The sequence below is a fragment of the Abramis brama genome (assembly GCF_963993115.1).
Source record: "Abramis brama genome assembly, chromosome: 25".
Lineage (NCBI taxonomy): Eukaryota > Metazoa > Chordata > Actinopteri > Cypriniformes > Leuciscidae > Abramis > Abramis brama.
In genome coordinates, this window is record NC_139987.1 from 13,087,077 (window position 1) to 13,105,440 (window position 18,364).

General features: G+C 37.1%; 1 protein-coding gene across 3 annotated transcripts; it reads right to left on the reverse strand.

The window, feature by feature from the left end:
- Positions 1–405: 405 nt before the first annotated feature.
- ilk (integrin-linked kinase) lies at positions 406–17,081 on the reverse strand. Of its 3 annotated transcripts, none has more exons than XM_084105003.1 (13): positions 16,940–17,081; positions 14,406–14,679; positions 8,170–8,335; positions 7,807–7,902; positions 5,936–6,032; positions 5,702–5,785; positions 5,444–5,529; positions 5,246–5,355; positions 3,942–4,069; positions 3,626–3,747; positions 2,411–2,510; positions 2,027–2,157; positions 406–1,944 (listed from the first exon to the last, which is right to left on the reverse strand). In XM_084105003.1, exons 2-13 carry the CDS (start codon positions 14,492–14,494, stop codon positions 1,795–1,797), a joined length of 1,359 nt encoding a protein of 452 aa, XP_083961129.1. In that variant the 5' UTR covers positions 14,495–14,679; positions 16,940–17,081; the 3' UTR covers positions 406–1,794. The 3 variants fall into 3 exon arrangements, with proteins under 3 accessions (XP_083961129.1, XP_083961130.1, XP_083961131.1); XM_084105004.1 differs by having other exon boundaries at positions 14,406–14,716; positions 16,940–17,066; XM_084105005.1 differs by having other exon boundaries at positions 14,406–14,674; positions 16,940–17,062.
- Between the last annotated feature and the right edge of the window lie 1,283 nt (positions 17,082–18,364).

Genomic DNA, 18,364 nt, shown 5'->3' on the forward strand with positions numbered 1-18,364 from the left:
ATTATCGAGAGATTGTACAAAAAAAAAAAAAAAAAAATCTTAAAAGGCTGACATTTTAATATATATACAAAGAAGTGGAATTAGTTTGGTATATATTATTGAAAATATTTATTTAAAAACATAAAGCAATTTAGTTTAAAAAACAGTATTTATTAATAAAAAATTATCTATGACTAACATGAAGGAATTTCGCTGATTTTTTTTTTATGTGACAAGAAAACCGATAACACGACCCCTTTATATCCTCAACAACAAATAAAATTCTGTTCAGGTAAAAAAAAAAGAAGCTGTTTATTTAGAAGTAGCTTAAAGCATATCACAACATCGCAAGACACTCTTGTCAATTTTCATGTCAACAACCCAATAATTTATTTTATGACTGATAAATGAACACAGATCAAACACTTTGCATGGCCAAAACATTTTATTTGTTCTTATTTTCTTTTAGTAAACTTTAGTTATCATGAATAAAATATAAACAGTCCAAATCTCCAAAATAAAGAATTAAGTTTCATTAAAAACCTCACAGGGTGAGAAAACAGTAAGCATAAGTTAGATAACCAGTCTGTTTTTCATCATCACCGCTTTTTGCTTTTCAAAACATAAAAAGAAACACTGTGAAACTAAAAAAAAGATAATTTATGCATGTCAAGTATGCTTGTTTTTGTCTCTTGGTTTTCCTATTGCATACCGGTGAGCAGATAAGAGGAACACTGTGAAAGCAAAACAAGGAAGTAAATAGATGTAGTGTTTAGAAAAGCAAAAAAAAAAAGGCACTCATGGGCAGCCTAACGTATCACCCATGAAAAAAAACACAAAAAACATGTATACAAGTATAAAAATACTCAGATATTTCAGCACGTAACATGCTTAACATGTACAATGTAAATTAGAATACAGATGCCGGAGGCGTGTTAGTAACATAACAGAGGATGCAGCAATCATGCATTTGTATGGATCAAGTAAATATGTAGGTTTATGGGAGATAGAATTAAGAGATATGACCCATGATGCGTGTCAATCTGTGGCACAAACGTTCTCACATTTGATGTGACGTGTAAATAGCTCTATGGTACCTTAATCTAACATATCAGGTTTTTATAACATGTATTTCTCTGCTATGAGAGGGACTGTACAATCGTGATATTACGGGCATTTCATAGTTTGTTTTTTGTTACATGATAAGGCATAAAATTGGCATTAGCTATTGCATTATTGCACTGTTTTTTTTTTTTTTTTAAAACAGATACATCTCAGGCAAACTTGGCCTATAGGACTTTTGTTATCAGGACAATCTAAAGAAAACACAGTTGAAAGACAATGGCACGATGCTTTAAATACTAACAGCGGCTGATGCATACACATTTGCAAATCATACAGATTTTGAGTATGGTTGCGTCCCTTTGAAGGAGTGAAAATGACAGAAATGGAGCGAGTGCGCAAAAAGATGCGGAAAATGTGGGAGTGGTTAAACTGATTTCACTGTACATTCACTGCGTCCAAAGACCTCTGCCGCCACTTCTTGTTTAATGGCTATAGAAAACAGGGTTTTGAGAGGAGCGTCCAGAAAACACGAAAAAGGACAGATGAACATATATATGCACAAGCACACGTCATCTTCACTGATTGCATGTAAGAATATAGGATAGTGAGAACGTGACTTTTAAAAATGTTCAACAGCGCTTCCACAAAGCGTTTTCTTTTTCTTTAGCAGAGGGCTACAGTGGCATAGAGCACTTTGGTGAGTGGTGAATTTTAAGGCAATACTGTGAACTCAGTGTTTGCAGGGCTGTTTCATTTGTCTTGCATCTTCTCTAGGATGGGCACGATCATGTCAAATTTGGGCCTCTTGGCGGGGTCCTCGTTCATGCAGATCTTCATTAGCTTGCAGATGTGGGGGGAGATGCCCGGCGGGATGGTGGGCCGCAGTCCCTCTAGTGCCACCTAGTGGAGAGAATAGGGATAAGGGCGTTTGGTTTGGCTCTTGCTCGCCAAAGTCGGGTGCATATGATGGAATCCATCTCACCTTCATGCCGATCTCCATGTTTGAGAGGTCAGCGAACGGCACCTCTCTGGTGACGAGCTCCCAGAGCAACACGGCGAAGCTCCACATGTCCGCAGAGCGCCGGTTTATCTCCTCGGGCTTCTTCTGCAGGGCTGAGAGGAGATGTGGAGGGAGGTGTTAGGTGTTAAGGTATCAGTGGATCAAAACTTAAGTTTAAGATTACATTTATTGTTGTTCTGCAAGTTTTCGCAGGCGAACAGGCGAAATGTTTTCCCTCACAGACGACAGACAACAGTACTGACAACAGACAATGGACTTTTTTGCATTAATGCGCGGAAATTTTGCTCAAATCTTCTTGAGAAGTTTGAAATGAAGAATTTAGAGAGTGATGGAGAGGAACGATACCTTCAGGTGCTACCCATGCTGGAGAGTACATCCTGCCGGGACACTGGAAGGAGAACTTCACATCTGCCATGCTTATCCTGGCCGTCATGTCCTCGTCAATCTGATGTCAGTGAATCAATGAGAACAGATTCATTAGGATAACCGAGCATGAAACGGTTATTTAGGCCAAACTCACTGTTTTTGCTTCATACAAACTGCAGAAAAACTGAAGCTTAATCAGTGTACCCTCCTATTCCCATTCCTGTTCTAAATAAATGGGAAACTAATACTTTTTTCAGCAAGGATGCATTAAATTGACCAAATGTGACTTACATTGTTAGAAAAAAACATTTAAAATAAATGTTCTTTTGAACTTCTATTCATCAAAGTATCCTGAAAAAACATGCATCACAGTTTCTGCATATTGAAATACTATAAAATATTAAGCAGCACAACTGTTTTCAACATTGATAATGATAAGAAATCAGTATATTAAAATGATTTTTTAAAGGATCATGTGACACTGAAGACTGGAGTAATGATGCTGAAAATTCAGCTTTGCCATCAGGAATAAATTACATATACAATATATTTAAAAAAATAAATAAATTGTAATTATATTTCACAATATTGCGGTTTTATGTATTTTTGAATAAATAAATGCAGCCTTGGTGAACATAAGAAACTTCTTTCAAAAACATTTAAAAAACTGTAATGTTAGCAGTACGTCAGCAGTTTGATACTCGTGCAGTTTTGCCTTGGTTTCACTTCTGTTTGTGGGTCAATGACAATCCACTGTGCTTTAAACTGATCGTGACTTTCACAGATTTTCATTTTCTATTGGACATTAAACCATTGATGTTTGTTAACTACAGACAATGAGAAATCCACAAGAAATCCAAAGAATGTTCTTTCGCTGCAACACTCCGCAACTTGAATCTCTCAACTTGTGATGGGATGAACGGAAACTTCACAGAGAACTAAGACCGCTTACATCAGTTCCTGTTCACAGTGTTTTATCCACCGAGACTATATTTAATGGAGGGCGAGTTCCACTGAATCAGTTCCACATGCCATGTCAGCAAACATGTATTTTGCAATGACTGGTCAACATTAAGTAATGAATGTCTGGAAATGAATCATGTTGTCTAGTAGAAAAGACAGGAATAAACACAGGAAAACCCCCTAGTTGTAGAAACCAAGATCAGTGGGAAACGTCTGCTTTCTGTTGCTCACCATGACACTCTTGCTGTTGAGATAATGCCGAGGGATCATGGGCTCCAGTGTGTGCAGGAAAGCCATTCCACACGCTATATCCAGGGCAAACTTCACAGCCTGCGTCTGATCCACAACAAAGTCTAAATGGACGCGAGAGAAAGAAGAAGATACAAGAGAAGGCTTGAGAAAGATTTACATTTACTTATGCTGAGTCAGGAAAAATAAAACTCCAGAATTGTAAGAGCATTTCAGCATATTTTCAACATTAAACATTCAAATGAAGCTGACATACACCACATGATTTGTGTGAGACAGTAATGTGTGTTTTACTCACTGGTCCCCTCGTGAAGCACATTGTAGAGGGAGCCATAGGGCATCCAGTGTGTAATTATGATTGGATGAGGGGCGGGTGGAGCTTGACACGCCCCCAACATGGGCAACACATTGGGGTGGGAGAAGATTCTACAGCAGGGGAAACGGGACGCATGAACACACAGGTACAACAGACCACTAACACGATGGAGACATTTCACAGATTAAAGATTAATTAATCAGGACTGTCTTCTCTTTTGGAATAAAACAGTTCACCTAGACTTTTCCCTTTTTTCCATCTTTAAATTTGTTCCCTTTGTTATTGATGATATACCTGTATTGATGATAACCATGATATTTAGAATATTTAAAATTGAATCTGGTTGACACTCCAACATAGGTGTAGACTTCTATACAGTTAAGGTTACAAACTCACTCTCTCTCAAAAATAAAAAAATAGAAAACCAAAAGTTAGATGAATTTGACAGATAGCATTATTTATTTTTTTTAAGAGAGAATTAAACGCAATATTGTGGTACTCCTAGTTCAGAATCAGCTTGATTTGTGAACTAATCGCTCTTTTGAGTCTGATCTTTATAATAAATCAGTGGACTCAGTTCACAAAACCAGTCTGAATGATTTTAATAATCCGGTTGCAGCAGTTAACAGCTAAATGAAGCAGAAGGTTATTGGTGAAAGACAACTTAACTGAAGTTATGTTTTTCACATAAAGCTATTGTAAGACTTAAAAAGAGTGAATATAGTGCAAAAGGCGTACGTGGCTTTTTGAAGCTTGAAATTTCAAGTACGATTAGGACCTTCTTTAAACTTCTCTGTTTGTTTCCACAAAAGAAAGAAAGTCATACAGAAATGGAAAATTGCTATTATCATCAGATATTAGTATCAATGATTTAAAATTAGATTACATTTTTTTATTTTATTTTATATTTTCTGTTTCAAGTTAAAGCTTTAATAATTTTGTTGTGTATTTTTGTCATTTTATTATTATTATAATTCTTTTTTTTAAATGTCCATATAGTTTTTATGAATTTTTATTTCAGTTTTAGTTTGTTATTTACATCAAGTTAAACTAAATGAAAATGAGAAATGTTTCCTTGACAAATAGCTTAAATATAATAAGTTTCTTTAATATTTTTATATATTTTCTTTTATAATTTACATAATTTATTAACAAGTAAAGAAATCTTTTTTTATGTTTTAATTTTAGGCAACTATAATAACCCTGATTTGGAATGAGTATATGACGACAGAATTCATTCCCTTTAATCTGTGTAATCTGGACACATTGGACTGGCGGTTCATCACCTTAGTTTAGGATACTCCTCATTGAAGTCACGGCTCTTTCTAGTAGTCCAGTCCCGCACATGAAGCATCTTGATCACAATCTCTGTGCCCTGCCAGCGGCCCTGCCACAGCTGCCAGAGAGAGACATCAGTGTTTCCATAAACGCTCAGAGACATGGTTTGGGTAGCTATAGTGGTTTAGTTTGGTAAATGAGCTCACCTCCCCAGAGTGATTCTCGTTGATCTTGGCCAGCATGGAGAGCTGCTTATAATCTATGCCCGCGGTTTTGTTCAGTGTGCCGTTACCTGCAGACATCATGAAAAAACCCAGAAACAATCAAACCTTTATTGTGGATAATTCATATAATCTTATATTGCAACCTATACACAGTTCCACTGAATGACAATAAAAGGCTTGTTTGCCAAAGCATCTGCGTTATGAATGGAAATGAGAATCAGATGTTCTGAGGGCGCTTACGTGGTCGAGTTCGAGTGGTTCCCTTCCAGAAAGAGTCCTTGAAAGGAACTTTGGACAGGCTCTGTCCCTGTTTCTCCGCCAGCTCTGATTCATAAACAAAACAGAATTATAAGGCCTGATGCAACATATTATAACAGAAACAAATCTCTGAAGCTTCACAATGTAAGCAAACAATCCTCCAGCAAATCTACTGCTGATGTCACATTTGCTACATTAGTAAAGAAGAGTGTTTACCTTTCAGATTTGCAGCAAGCGGTGGTTTGGCCTTGTCCAGTGGAGTTTCACCATATTTGTTGCAGATGCTCACCTGAGCACCATTATTGACCAAATCCTGGAGAGAAGATATATAATAACATATCAGGTACAACAGAAACTCAATTCAGGTATCAATTTCAAAATTCCATACTTTTCCAGACCCAAATTTCCAAAATCCTATGAAGATTTTTAAGACCATATTTAACACAAATGGTTCATGCAGTATTATATTTGGTATATAATACAATCACCTGTAAATATTTTTTGTTTCATTGGTTTTCTCAAAGTGATAACACACACTTACATGATGAGAAGAAACCTAAAATGCTTTATAACCTGCATATTCACGTTTGATACTGTAATCATGGTTTGAGGTTGCACAACACCAAACAGCAAAGTACAGTATGAATTAAATGATGGTTTGCTCCTTTATCTGTTGCTGGTTTGAGCGGCATATGCACATTCGTTTAGTTAAGTTCAAAAGAGACATAATGAAATATAATGAAATGTGCGCCTTGAATTAATTCAGTTGTGTTTGACAAACAGTTTTGCATAATGAAAATGTGCACCTTGAATTAATTCAGTTGTGACAATCACTAAACGATACTAAACATTTGCCATGAAATTACTCTGCTTGTATGATACATTTTTAGAAATTCTTAATTTTATATTTTAGAAAACTGAATACGGGATATTTTTCCATACTTTTCCCAATTACTCAAATCAAATTCCATACTTTTCCAAAAAGCATAGGAACCCTGTAAATTGTTATGCTATGTAAACCACTGAATGCCAATGTTTAAACATTTCCATTATTTCTGCTCAAATGTAAAACAAAATACAAAAAAATGCAATGTAGTGGTTGCCTTTTTCGATCAATGTTATTTTACTATCATTTATATACGGTTTTAAATGTATTTTATTCATTTTATAATTTTTTGAATTGGCTTTTATTTTATAGTTTTACTTTTACTTTGAGTAAGTTTTAATCATTTTGTTAAATGCATTTGTCTTTTTTTTTTTTTATATTTCCATTTACCCCAGTTTCAGTTTTAATCATTTTAGTACTTCAGTGTATTTATTTTAGTTGCCGAGTCAACATTTCTCATTTTCATTTAAGTTTTCTATACAATAAAAATGAATCGGCACTATAGAGCTCCAAAAATGATGTAAATAAAAAAACAACAACACAAAAGTGGTTAATATGACTGTAACCATTTACTAGGACTATATTCCAAGTCTTCTGAAACCGTACTAAAGCTTTATGTGAGAGACAGACCAAAATTCTAACTTTCATTTATAACACAAGAGGAGCTTAGACATTCTGCAAAATATCTTTAGTTGTGTTCCACAGAAGAAAATCAATTTGTGTACTTTCCCAACAAAAAGCTATTGTATGGATTCAGAAGACTTGGAATTTATCGCATGAGGACCAAGTGGACCACTTGTTGATCAAATATGATCAATGCTGAAAATATTAAAATTCATAGACATACATACTTTTTATCAGTATATTGGTTGCGGAAACGGGAATTTAAACATTCAAATAATATGTCAAATAATTTTTAAAATTATGATTTTGTGTGAAATGTTAGCGTCTACGCTTTGTAATGATACTACATTTGACTGTTAATGTTCCATCAGGACTTTTAAATATCAAAGGACGATTGTAATTACATAGTTCCGGACCCGTTATCGGTTTACGACCTGAGAGTGTTTTTTAAAGCTCCTGTCCCCATTTATTATAATTACATGGAAAACAGCCATTGATTTCCCCTCTACCAACTGAAATGTTTTCAAAACGATCTAGAATTTCTCATTTTTCCCAGCAGAGGGCACTTCAGACTAACCTCAGCCACCAGATCATGGGCCCAGAAGCAAGCATAATGGAGAGGGGTGTTGCCGTGCTCGTTTGCCGCATTGGTATCTGCTTTACACTGGATCAGCTAGACAACACAAACCACAACATGATTCAGTATCCAAAACAGCAAACACAAATCATCCATTTAAAACCTGTTTTATAGAACTAAAAGGCAAAAAATATTCCTTCTTAAAGTTTGTGTGTGAAAGTATTTATAACTCTGGGAGCTTCTGTTTGCAGCTGTGTGTTTGTTTACACCTTTCCATGACCGCTGTGGTCTCTGTGGTTGTTCAGGTGCAGATGTGTGAGTGTGTGTGTTAGTGAGCGTTTATCCGCTACGTTCTGTTCGCACCTTGGCCAGAATGTCACGGTGGCCGTGGCTCGCAGCCAGGTGCAGGGGTGTGTCGTCTCCGCGGTTCATGACATTGATGCGCGCCCCTCTCATGATGAGCATATCCACGACACCCGAACGACCCTCACGGCACGCCCAGTGCAACGGACTGAACCCGTGATCATCCCTGCGAGAAACAAACATGTTAGCAGACGAGTCAGTAGCATATCAGAATTATCACATCAATACTTATAGTCACACTCAAAAAATATTTATGCTTAAGTTTAAGATTGACGTATTTAAATTGCATTTAAAATTTCCGTGTATTTGGATTACACAGTTTTAACAATCTAATATCTGACCAGTTTCATTTATGTATGACTGACAGATATGCATCACATTAAGCTTGTTTGTTAAAACCAATATTTTTTGCGTGCATACAGGTTGGGAAACGATGACAGTAGTTTCATTTTTGGGTGAGCTGTCCCTTTATATCAAGGCAGTTTTTTTTAAAGCAGTGGTTGGTGGTAAACTGTCTCCAGTCAGGCTAGTGTCCTCTCTCTCTCTCAGCTGTCTGTCTCCAGGCAGTTAAATATAAACAGCCGTTAACTGGCCCTTTCCTCTAGATTATGTATACCCCCCTCCCCCCGTGTTTGAGTCCGAGATCCGTTCTCAGGCCTTCCTATTTCCTTTTCAAAACCGCAGTAAAGCTCGCACTTTCTTCAAGTCGACAGTGACGCTTAAGTTACAATAACAACACAGTGATCAGATCAGAGCCTGTGCATTAGTGCTGCTACTGACAGCTCACGTGAACTGATCCAATTGAGGTTTTTATTATTACAACCACTGAACGCAACTGTATTGAAAGTGTTATAAAGGTAAAGTCTGCAGCTGGTTATGCTCATCCCCACAAAGATCAGTTGTAAAGTCTGTGGTAATGAAGTGTTTGTTGAAGAGCTGGGTGTGTGCAGTACAGTAGGAAGCCTCTGGATAAATAGTCAGGCCAGTGGTGTGGCTAAACTTAGGGGTAGCTGCTGAAACTTCTCACAACGTCCTGCTGAAAGAGACCAGACCACACACAGACACACACACACACACACTCTCACCGAGTCAAGTATGTCCACAGCTGAAGGGGTTAAAGACAAAAACAACATCCAAAAATAGAGCTAAATAAAGAGGAAGAACCCCTGCCCCCAACAAATCAATTAATTCAATTGGATTGGAATCCTACATGAGCCTCCCAATGGGAATTCTGGAATGTTCATTATTTCCGGTCAAGCGGCGCATTTCAAGGAAAGTAAATGCAAAAAAGGCACGGAAAGAAAGTTGCAAACAAAGCAGGACAGCAGCAAAGAAGAGAAGCTTAAAAGAAAAAAAAAGGAAATAAAAGAAAAGGTAGGAACAATGAAAGTACAGAAAAATAAAGCAGAAAATTGGACAGAAAGGAAGTGGAGAAGAAAGAAAGAAAGAAAGAAAGAAAGAAAGAAAGAAAAGAAAGAAAGAAAGAAAGAAAGAAAGAAAGAAAGAAAGAAAGAAAGAAAGAGAAAGAAAGAAAGAGAAAGAAAGAAAGAAAGAGAAAGAAAGAAAGAAAGAAAGAAAGAAAGAGAAAGAAAGAAAGAAAGTGAAAGGAAAAAGAAAGTGGCAAACAAAGGAAGCGTGAAAGGAAGAATCATAAAAGGAAGAAACTGTGAAAGACAGGAAGAAAGTTGGAAAGAAGAAAGGAAGGAATTAAGAAAGTGGGGATAAACAAAGCAGAAAAGGAAGAAAATGGGACAGAAAGGAAGCCAGTTGGAATGAATGGAAGGAAGTGAAAAGAAAGAAAGAAAGAAAGAAAGAAAGAAAGAAAGAAAGAAAAGGAAGAAAATGGGACAAAAAAGGAAAGAAGAATGGAAGGAAGCGAAAATAAAAAAAGAAAGAAAGAAAGAAAGCGGAAAAGGAAGAAAATGGGACAAAAAAGGAAAGAAGAATGGAAGGAAGCGAAAATATAAAAGAAAGAAAGAAAGAAAGAAAGAAAGAAAGAAAGAAAGAAAGAAAGAAAGAAAGAAAAAGAAAGAAAGGCAAGATAATAGGACATTAGCAAGAAAAAAAAAGGAAGTGGGAAAGAAAGAAGGAGAATGAAGGAAGGACAGCTGGTCAGAGTGTCAGAGCTCATCATTCATCAGCGCTCATCACACTAATAAAGCAGCAGAGGACTGGACTGAGGAAACCAGAGCGGGAACCGCAGGAAATGAGATTCAACAAGCTAGCGGCTCCCTTCCTTAGCATGTGTGAGCGGAGCGCTCTGCTCAATTCATGCCCACTTACTTTCCCTTGTCCTTGTAAGGATGTGAAGCATGCACCGTTAACACGCACACACAGAGAAAGAGAAAAAGGAACGTTTACACTAACAGACTTACAAACGTACAAAGACAGACTATGTAAACATTGATACTGGAGTCACACAGTTGAAAGATTTCGTCTCGAGTCTGCGGTTATACGATCAAAGAGTTGAAAAGCTCTCTTATTAAGAGCTTCCTCCGGCCAAAAAGCATTCTGGGGTTGCGCAAGGCGATGATTTAAACGTGCCACTCCACATCTGAGTTCAGGTTTCTAGCTTTCAGCACTGGTGGAGTAATCTGGTTGAGTGAAAGCTCATACTGAATAAGATCATAAGCCACACATCAGTGAGGCGCCATGGTCTATAAACACATCTGAGCTAGCAGGCTAGTGAAGTGGGCCAAATTGAGCTATGTTACAGGAAGTGTAACTGAAACGGCAAATAATATCGCTGGACATCTAAAAGGTAGTTTCAGAATCAAACCGCACATCAAAAAGGATGTTATATTTTTAGACAGTGCGGCTAAAAATAAGTTCAAATACAGGAAGTATTTTTAATAGTAAGTGATTTTAGAAATGCGCTTCTGATTGGCTTGAGCTGCAGCAGCTTCAGTGTCCGTTTTAAAGCCACAGAGACTAACAGCTGTAACCTGCCATTTAGTTTCTTCTACTATCATTAGTATCTCTGAGTCCTGTCCAGAACTTCAAGAATGAAAAACAGCCACAAAAAGTGTCAGTTCCTCTTTTGAGTCACAATTCGAGAGCAGACTCAGTTAACTTAAAATGGCATTCGCTGCCAGAGAAGCACAGATGCAAAACTTGGGTGATGGTACGGATATCCGATCTTCAAAACAACATCAAACATAGATTGTGTAACACAGTAATATACATTGCATAAAAGATCTCTACAAAAAAAAAAAAAAAAAGGTCATTTGCCACAGAACTTGTTTTTTTTTTACTTTTAACTAAAAAAGTTAAATGTACTCAATATTTAGTCATATTCTTTCAATTTAGTAAATTTATTATTGTACATTTTAGTTGTCAATAATATGCAAAATACTAAAAACACGTCAGTCCAAATTTCAGCCAAATTTGACAATTTGAAAAATTACATTTATTGATATTTAATTAGTTTTACACGAAATCAAAATTGACCGTTTTTACTTTAACACATATTTGTGTTCTAAATGATTAATCAAAATACAATTTATCAGTTAATCGGACACATTTTTTTTTTTTTATTATTGATTTATAATTTTGCATATTAAAGATTTACCAACATAACTGAAACAGAAAAATCTACTGTGTGAATTTGTCATGGTTGAGATTTGAGTAAACCTTTTTCTACATTTTTCTTCTTGCTGCTTTATTATTGTAATAATACATTTTTTTAAGTCTTTGTATTTCTTGACAAAATAAAAAAACTGTTCTGATTTGATCCATCTGGAATTTATCAGAACATTAAAAAAATGTGAGTTTGCCAAAACAATGTCTAGACTGTACTATACTGTAGCTTTTTGGGAATTGCTTAACATTCTTTTCCCTTCAGTTAAACAGGAAGATCGTTTCAAAAGTAGAGTAATTTTTTACATTTTGATGAAACATAGCATACTAATAAATCATAGTGAGTAAAGTAATATTTTAATTTCATGCTGACTTTAAAGCTAAACAAATAAAACCAACTATTTCAAAATCAACTTAAACGGAGGCTTCAGGCATAATGGCCAAATTATAAGGACATTTCCATAGAAAACATCTACATCAGTTATGGACATTAAACAAAGTTCAGTTTGTTGACTGACATGCTGTAATGCGAAGCATAAACTACACCCATGTATGTCTGTAATTTCCTGTCTCCTCCCACAAAAGCGTAAGGTTGTGACATATGAAGCCATGCTAAAACTCTTCATGGCCCTTCAAAAAAACTGAATCACACAGCCCCTCTTCTTCATAGCAGTGGAATCATTTTATTAGGCAATCCACAACATGCTAAAGCAAAAGGCAAATCACTTAGCTGGAGTTTTTCTATTTCTGGAAAAGGAAAACACTTTGAGAAGGGTAAGAAGGGAGGGAGGGAGGGAGGGAGGGAGGGAGGGAGGGAGGGAGAAAGAAAGAAAGAAAGAAAGAAAGACAGAAAGAGAGAAAGAGAGAGAGAGAGAGAGAGAGAGAGAGAGAGAGAGAGAGAGAGGTGACACAGAGAGGACTGGTATGGCTCAAGTCAGCATGCCTTGCTTGGTGAGCTCATCGTATGGAAACTATTCGTCCCAAGCATTTAGTTTTAGCCCAGACCGTTCTCTCCTCCCACTCTTGTGAGTCACAAATTAGACATAGACTCCTACTCACACAGGTTTGGAAAAGATCAGCTGTTGTTTAGAGTAGGGAATTGACATGTAGCAGACAACGAGAGCGCTAACATATGAAGGGTTTCTCTAGTTATATAAAAAAAAAAAATTCCTTTCAGTCACAACTTCAGCCATGTGAAGAGGACAGGAAATGCCTAGATCGTGATCTACATCGGACACGACGGCACGCCTCCCTAAATGGTTGATCTAAACTAGCCGCTGCCTGCAATCTGCTGATTTTGTGCTGAATCAGCCCCGGCGAACCATTAGCCTTCCTTTCAGGTAATAACTCTTGTGGATGACAGCACGAGATGCAGGTCCAGATCAAATTCCTTACAAGATCTCGGAGATCCACCTGAACATTTCTCTCTCTCTCTTTTGTCCTTCTCAGCTGTTCTGGGATGTATTAGTGAAGGAAGGCAGGCCAGGGCTGTTTTGTGAGAGGGGAGCTTGGCAGAATTGGAGGTATTTGAAGAGGGTGCATGGATCAACTCTGTGTATGCTTTACGCCATATAGGGCTAGAAGTGAAATTCTGGTCTTCAACAAATGTGGAATGTTTTTCATTTAGTTTAGAAGACATAGACAGGATATTTTAGGTTGTATTTCTTTAAACCTAGGCTAACCATGATGAGTTTACCACAAAAGGCATGCACAATATTAACATTCTATAATAATAATTGAATGATATGCTCCATAACTGATAAATGACTAATATCAAAACAATATTATGACCAGAGTTGTCAAAAGTACTGAAATGTAAAAAATGTGACGATACGCTGTTGAACGGATTCTTAAACACCTCTGATTGGCCACTGTGTGCACGCGCTCAACATATATGTCTGTGATTGGCTACAATGATCAACGCTTCAAAAATATATGGTGTCTTTGACGCTCTTCATCGAGCGCTTGCATAGATACACACGGAAGCACTTTAAAGCGGCGTCTATCAGCGCCCGCTTTTAAACGCTCTGTGTGTATCTATGCAAGCGCTCGTTGAAGAGCGTCAAAGACATCATGTTCAGACATCACGACAGACATATATGTTGAGGGAAATACAGGTATCGTCACATTTTTAAATTTCAGACAACTAAAATTTTTGACAACTCTAATTATGACTAATAATAACTAAAAATAATAATAAAATAAAAAAACGAAATCAGTCATTTTAAATGCTACAAGTGAACAAGAGTAATATACTAATACCAAATCTCCTTAATGCTTCCAAACATCTGATTGAAATATATAATCAGTGTACGCCACGACAGGCCAAATAACTGAATGAAATCCACAACAGAGGAAAAGTGATAAGATCTACCCGCATCGTCTTTCTGAGTCATTGCACCCAGGGATTAAAAGACAGATAAACGTGTAAGGGGTGAACTAAGGGACAAGCCTTGACAGAAGATCCTTCTCCGTGTGTACAAACAGGACATTTTCTTTAAACCCAATCCAAGTTTCGCAAAGTTTTTAGAGGGTGTGGCCTCCAAGGATCCTCTACCCGTTTGAATGAGAAATTGAGTGTACAAAAACACAAATAAGCGTGTTTACAACCACACTGGAATCTACCTAATAACAGCTCTGACTAAATTCATACTCACCCCTGGTTTAGGTCATTTTCTGTGTTGTCCAACCAGAGGCGGACAGCTACCGCATTGCCTTCACGGCACTGAGTGAAGATGTCATCCATCTCGGCACCCTCTCTCCTCTCACACTACCGGAATCGTTCGTCCCCTACCAGGAGTGTCCTGGGAGAGGCGTCTGATGCAGCTGTACCCTGAAGACGACAGGCGAGGGGCTGACAGAACATCCAGCCAGGGGAAGGGTGCGTTGGGACAGTCTCTTCACTGCCTCAGGACAAGTGTCTGCGCTGCACTGCAGAGAAACGAGAAGGAAGCTCAGATGAGCTGTCCTGAACACAGTTTACACAAAACACACCGTCACAGTCCAAGTCACTAGGGAACAATGACTAAAAACTGAAAAACAACAAGTAGCCAGCCAAAAATGAAAGGGTGAGGGTCAATGACATGATGCTCAGACTTGTTTATTCAAATAAATACATGCAGTTCATTCACATGACTTGAAGGCACTGTTACTATGTTTTTTGTAGGGGGAATAAAGACAACATATTGATCCTGATATTATAATGAAGAAGAAAAAGACAACAAAATTATTATTGAAAAGAATATTTTCTTTCTTTTACCATGGACACTCTCTTTAATAGCTATGTTTCCATCCAAAATTTGATTATCGCATAAAACATTTACGAATAAAGTAACGTTTCCATCCCATGTGTTCAAGAGAACAAAATCGGAAGTTGCTGCAATAAACGCTGTCATGTTATCTTGTGTTCGGATGCCTAATATTTGTGAATGCAATCATTTATACAAATATCACGGGCACGGCAAAATCATGTGTTTTTTGTTGTGCATTGAAGGACTTATTCTGTAAATGTGTTTCCATCGTAGTTTATGCTCATGTTTCTTGTGGGATAAAAAAAAATTTCCACATTAATTGAGTGCATGTTTTTACGTGCATTTTTAGAATTTATGCGCATATTGGCATATCACTAAACTGATGGTTTCCATCCAGCGTTTTTTTATGGCATATCCCAAAATGCGCATTAGAATAGGTTGATGCAAACATAGCTAATGATCCTTATTCTTCAAAATATTTTATGTTCCACAAAAGAAAGAATAGGCTATACATTGAATATGCAAATCACATAGGTTTAGAATGACATGAGGGTGAATAAACAACAGAATTTAAATTTTTGGATGAGCTATTCCTTTAATTCACAACAGATTTAAGCAATGGGTTCAAAAAAATTGTTCATTAAGTGGTGATAGCCTAGGACGAATACCAATTTAATCATGCAGGTCTCGGCTTGTTATAACATACATAACACTCCCTTACTGAGTCCAAAACATCCCTCTGCCAACAGAATGTGTTTCTTTAATACTCTGACATCACTCGAACTCATACTTTAGTTAAACAGGTCTACGCAAAGACCTGTCATACTCATGAAAAGCTACTTCTGTGTCTGTGTTTCTGTTTAAGTAGAGAATTGAATTTCATGTCACATTTATTAAAAACAAAAAGGAAAATGCGTCAAATACATTTAAGAAGCTATTTCTCATATAAACTATCATGCACTGTACTTTCCTGATAATGTTTGAGTAGGGAAACTGGAGAGACTGTATTCACTTACAGAAAATGACAGACAAATTAGATAAAAGCAGGCTGATATTGATTCAGTTAAATGTGAATTCAATCACAAAGACAATAAAAGGTAAACATGATAGTTAAGACTCATAGAAAGACGGGTAGAATTTGACAGACAGACATAGGCCTACATGTCTATATTCAAATCGGTCTATATTGAAAAAGAGAGTTATATGTTCTAACAGATGACAGGTAGATGTCAGACAGATTTTGTTTAAACTGACAGATAGCAAAATAGAAGAAAAACAGACAAAATGAAAGACAGAACGGTATGCATGGGGAATATTGAATAGTTCAAACAGGCAGGCAGACAGTTAGAATGATAGACAGATATGTTTATGAGTGAACAGACAGACAGTTGTGTTCAGATAGAGGCAAGTAAGTGTTCAAACAGAATGGGACACACATACAGACTGACAGATAGATACAGGTCAGATCTATAGACGTGTTCAAACAGAAAAATATGGGTATTTGTTCAAGAAGACAGAGAGGAAGATAGAGAGGAAGATAGATAGCAAGATAGATAGATAGATAGTATTTGTAGCAGACAGATAGACAGTCAGGCGGTCGGACAGACAGACAGGTACGTGTGTTCTCTCAATAAAACTGACATTAGCCGCGTAGCTAATAGACTCCATTCAAAGAGTCTAAATACTCTTAATTATGGGTGAACCAAAAGAAGAAGAAGAAAAAAAAACACACGATATAAATTATATGTACTTAATCATGCACAATTTATTTATTTTCACTCTACGGTTTATTTATGGCTATTCAGAAGTAGTTTTGTCTTGCAGTGAGCTAGTACGCTAATTGTGCTAGCAGTCATATACGCCCACAGTCACTGAACTTCACAATCAACACACGATTCATGCTTCCTTCACAATCAATCGATCATAACAACCACCATTACCTGTTTATGTGGCCGCTTTCAGCTGGAGTAGACCAACGGTAATGACTGGGACAGTCCGGACCGACACTCTTCCAGCGTCCACACCCTACTAGAGCCCGAGTCTGTGATCTCCGCCCCACCGACAGACACTCACTCATTCCCCGCAGAACACGTCACCGCAGCGCCCCCGGCTGGAGAGTGAGGAAAACATGCGCCTCGGGACACGGTTTCTCTCTCTTCAGAACTGTGCTTGAGGTTATGATTAATATTCATTGAATCCTTTATATACATGAATTTACCAAACATCAGCCCAAACTTAGTAAATTTGCATGGTCCTTTCTGTTACATCAGTATTAGAGGCGAATACAATTCTTGCGTTCTTCCACACAGAAACGTAACTTACTATGGCAGATAACGACCATAAAGCCAGCTAAAATAAGTTACCTGGGGCCTGTTTCAGAAAGGAGGTTAAGTGAAAACTCTGAGTATGTTAACAATGAAATGAGGGAAACTCTGGGTTTTCTGTTTCAGAATGGGAGGTATGTCAAACCTGAGAAAGCAGAGTAAGTCGGGACCAGAGGCAAAAGAGTAATCCAGGGAACGGGGCAAGAATACTCGGAGTCAGTTACCATGGTAACTAACTCTGTGAACCTAACCTGGTCGGGAGCAGGTTTTCTTCTGTAAACCCAGAGCTTTCGGTCTGCTCCCCCTTTTTTTTTTTTTTAAAAAAAAGAGGAAGCGGTGTTTAAACACCTCATTCATTCTTTCAGTACATTTTTATTAATAAAATTAACCTTTTATTAATAAATAAAATATTTCTATTTTTACTGCTGTTTTTTCTATTTTTGTTTTAATAAGATGAAGTCATATAACTCCTTAACTGGCAATTGAAAATACAGTAGTAGATTAGAGTTACATAATGTAGTTCTAAACAAATTCTACAGAATTAAACTGTGGTATTTACTGAAAATCACTGAACTGTGTTCATCTGTGCAACAGAAGTTGATGGACCGTCCTCCTGCTGTTCTTCCACACTCTGGGGGCGCAGGGAGAGATAAGAATACCCGTTTATACTTAGATTTAAACTTAGATTCTATAGGCTACTCCACATAAAAATGTGAAAAAAATGTGAATGTGTAGATTGTTTGATGTGTAGACACATAATATTAACATTACCTCTGTAGGCCTCTCTGTGGCAGCAGAAACTCTTTATCCCCATCGTCCTGTGAAGATGAACATTTGGTCAAGTACACTTTATAACACTATTTGTCATAATTTCTGTGTAAATGGAAATATCAAAAATAGCCTATATAAAATATAACACATGTGTAAACCTCTTACATTTTATGAAGGCCCTTGGATCTTCGGGAGTGACTGGCTCTGAAGTCCCTCCAGGAATTCCCTCAGCCGAAAATGCTGCTGCACTGTAAGACACTGGATGCTATT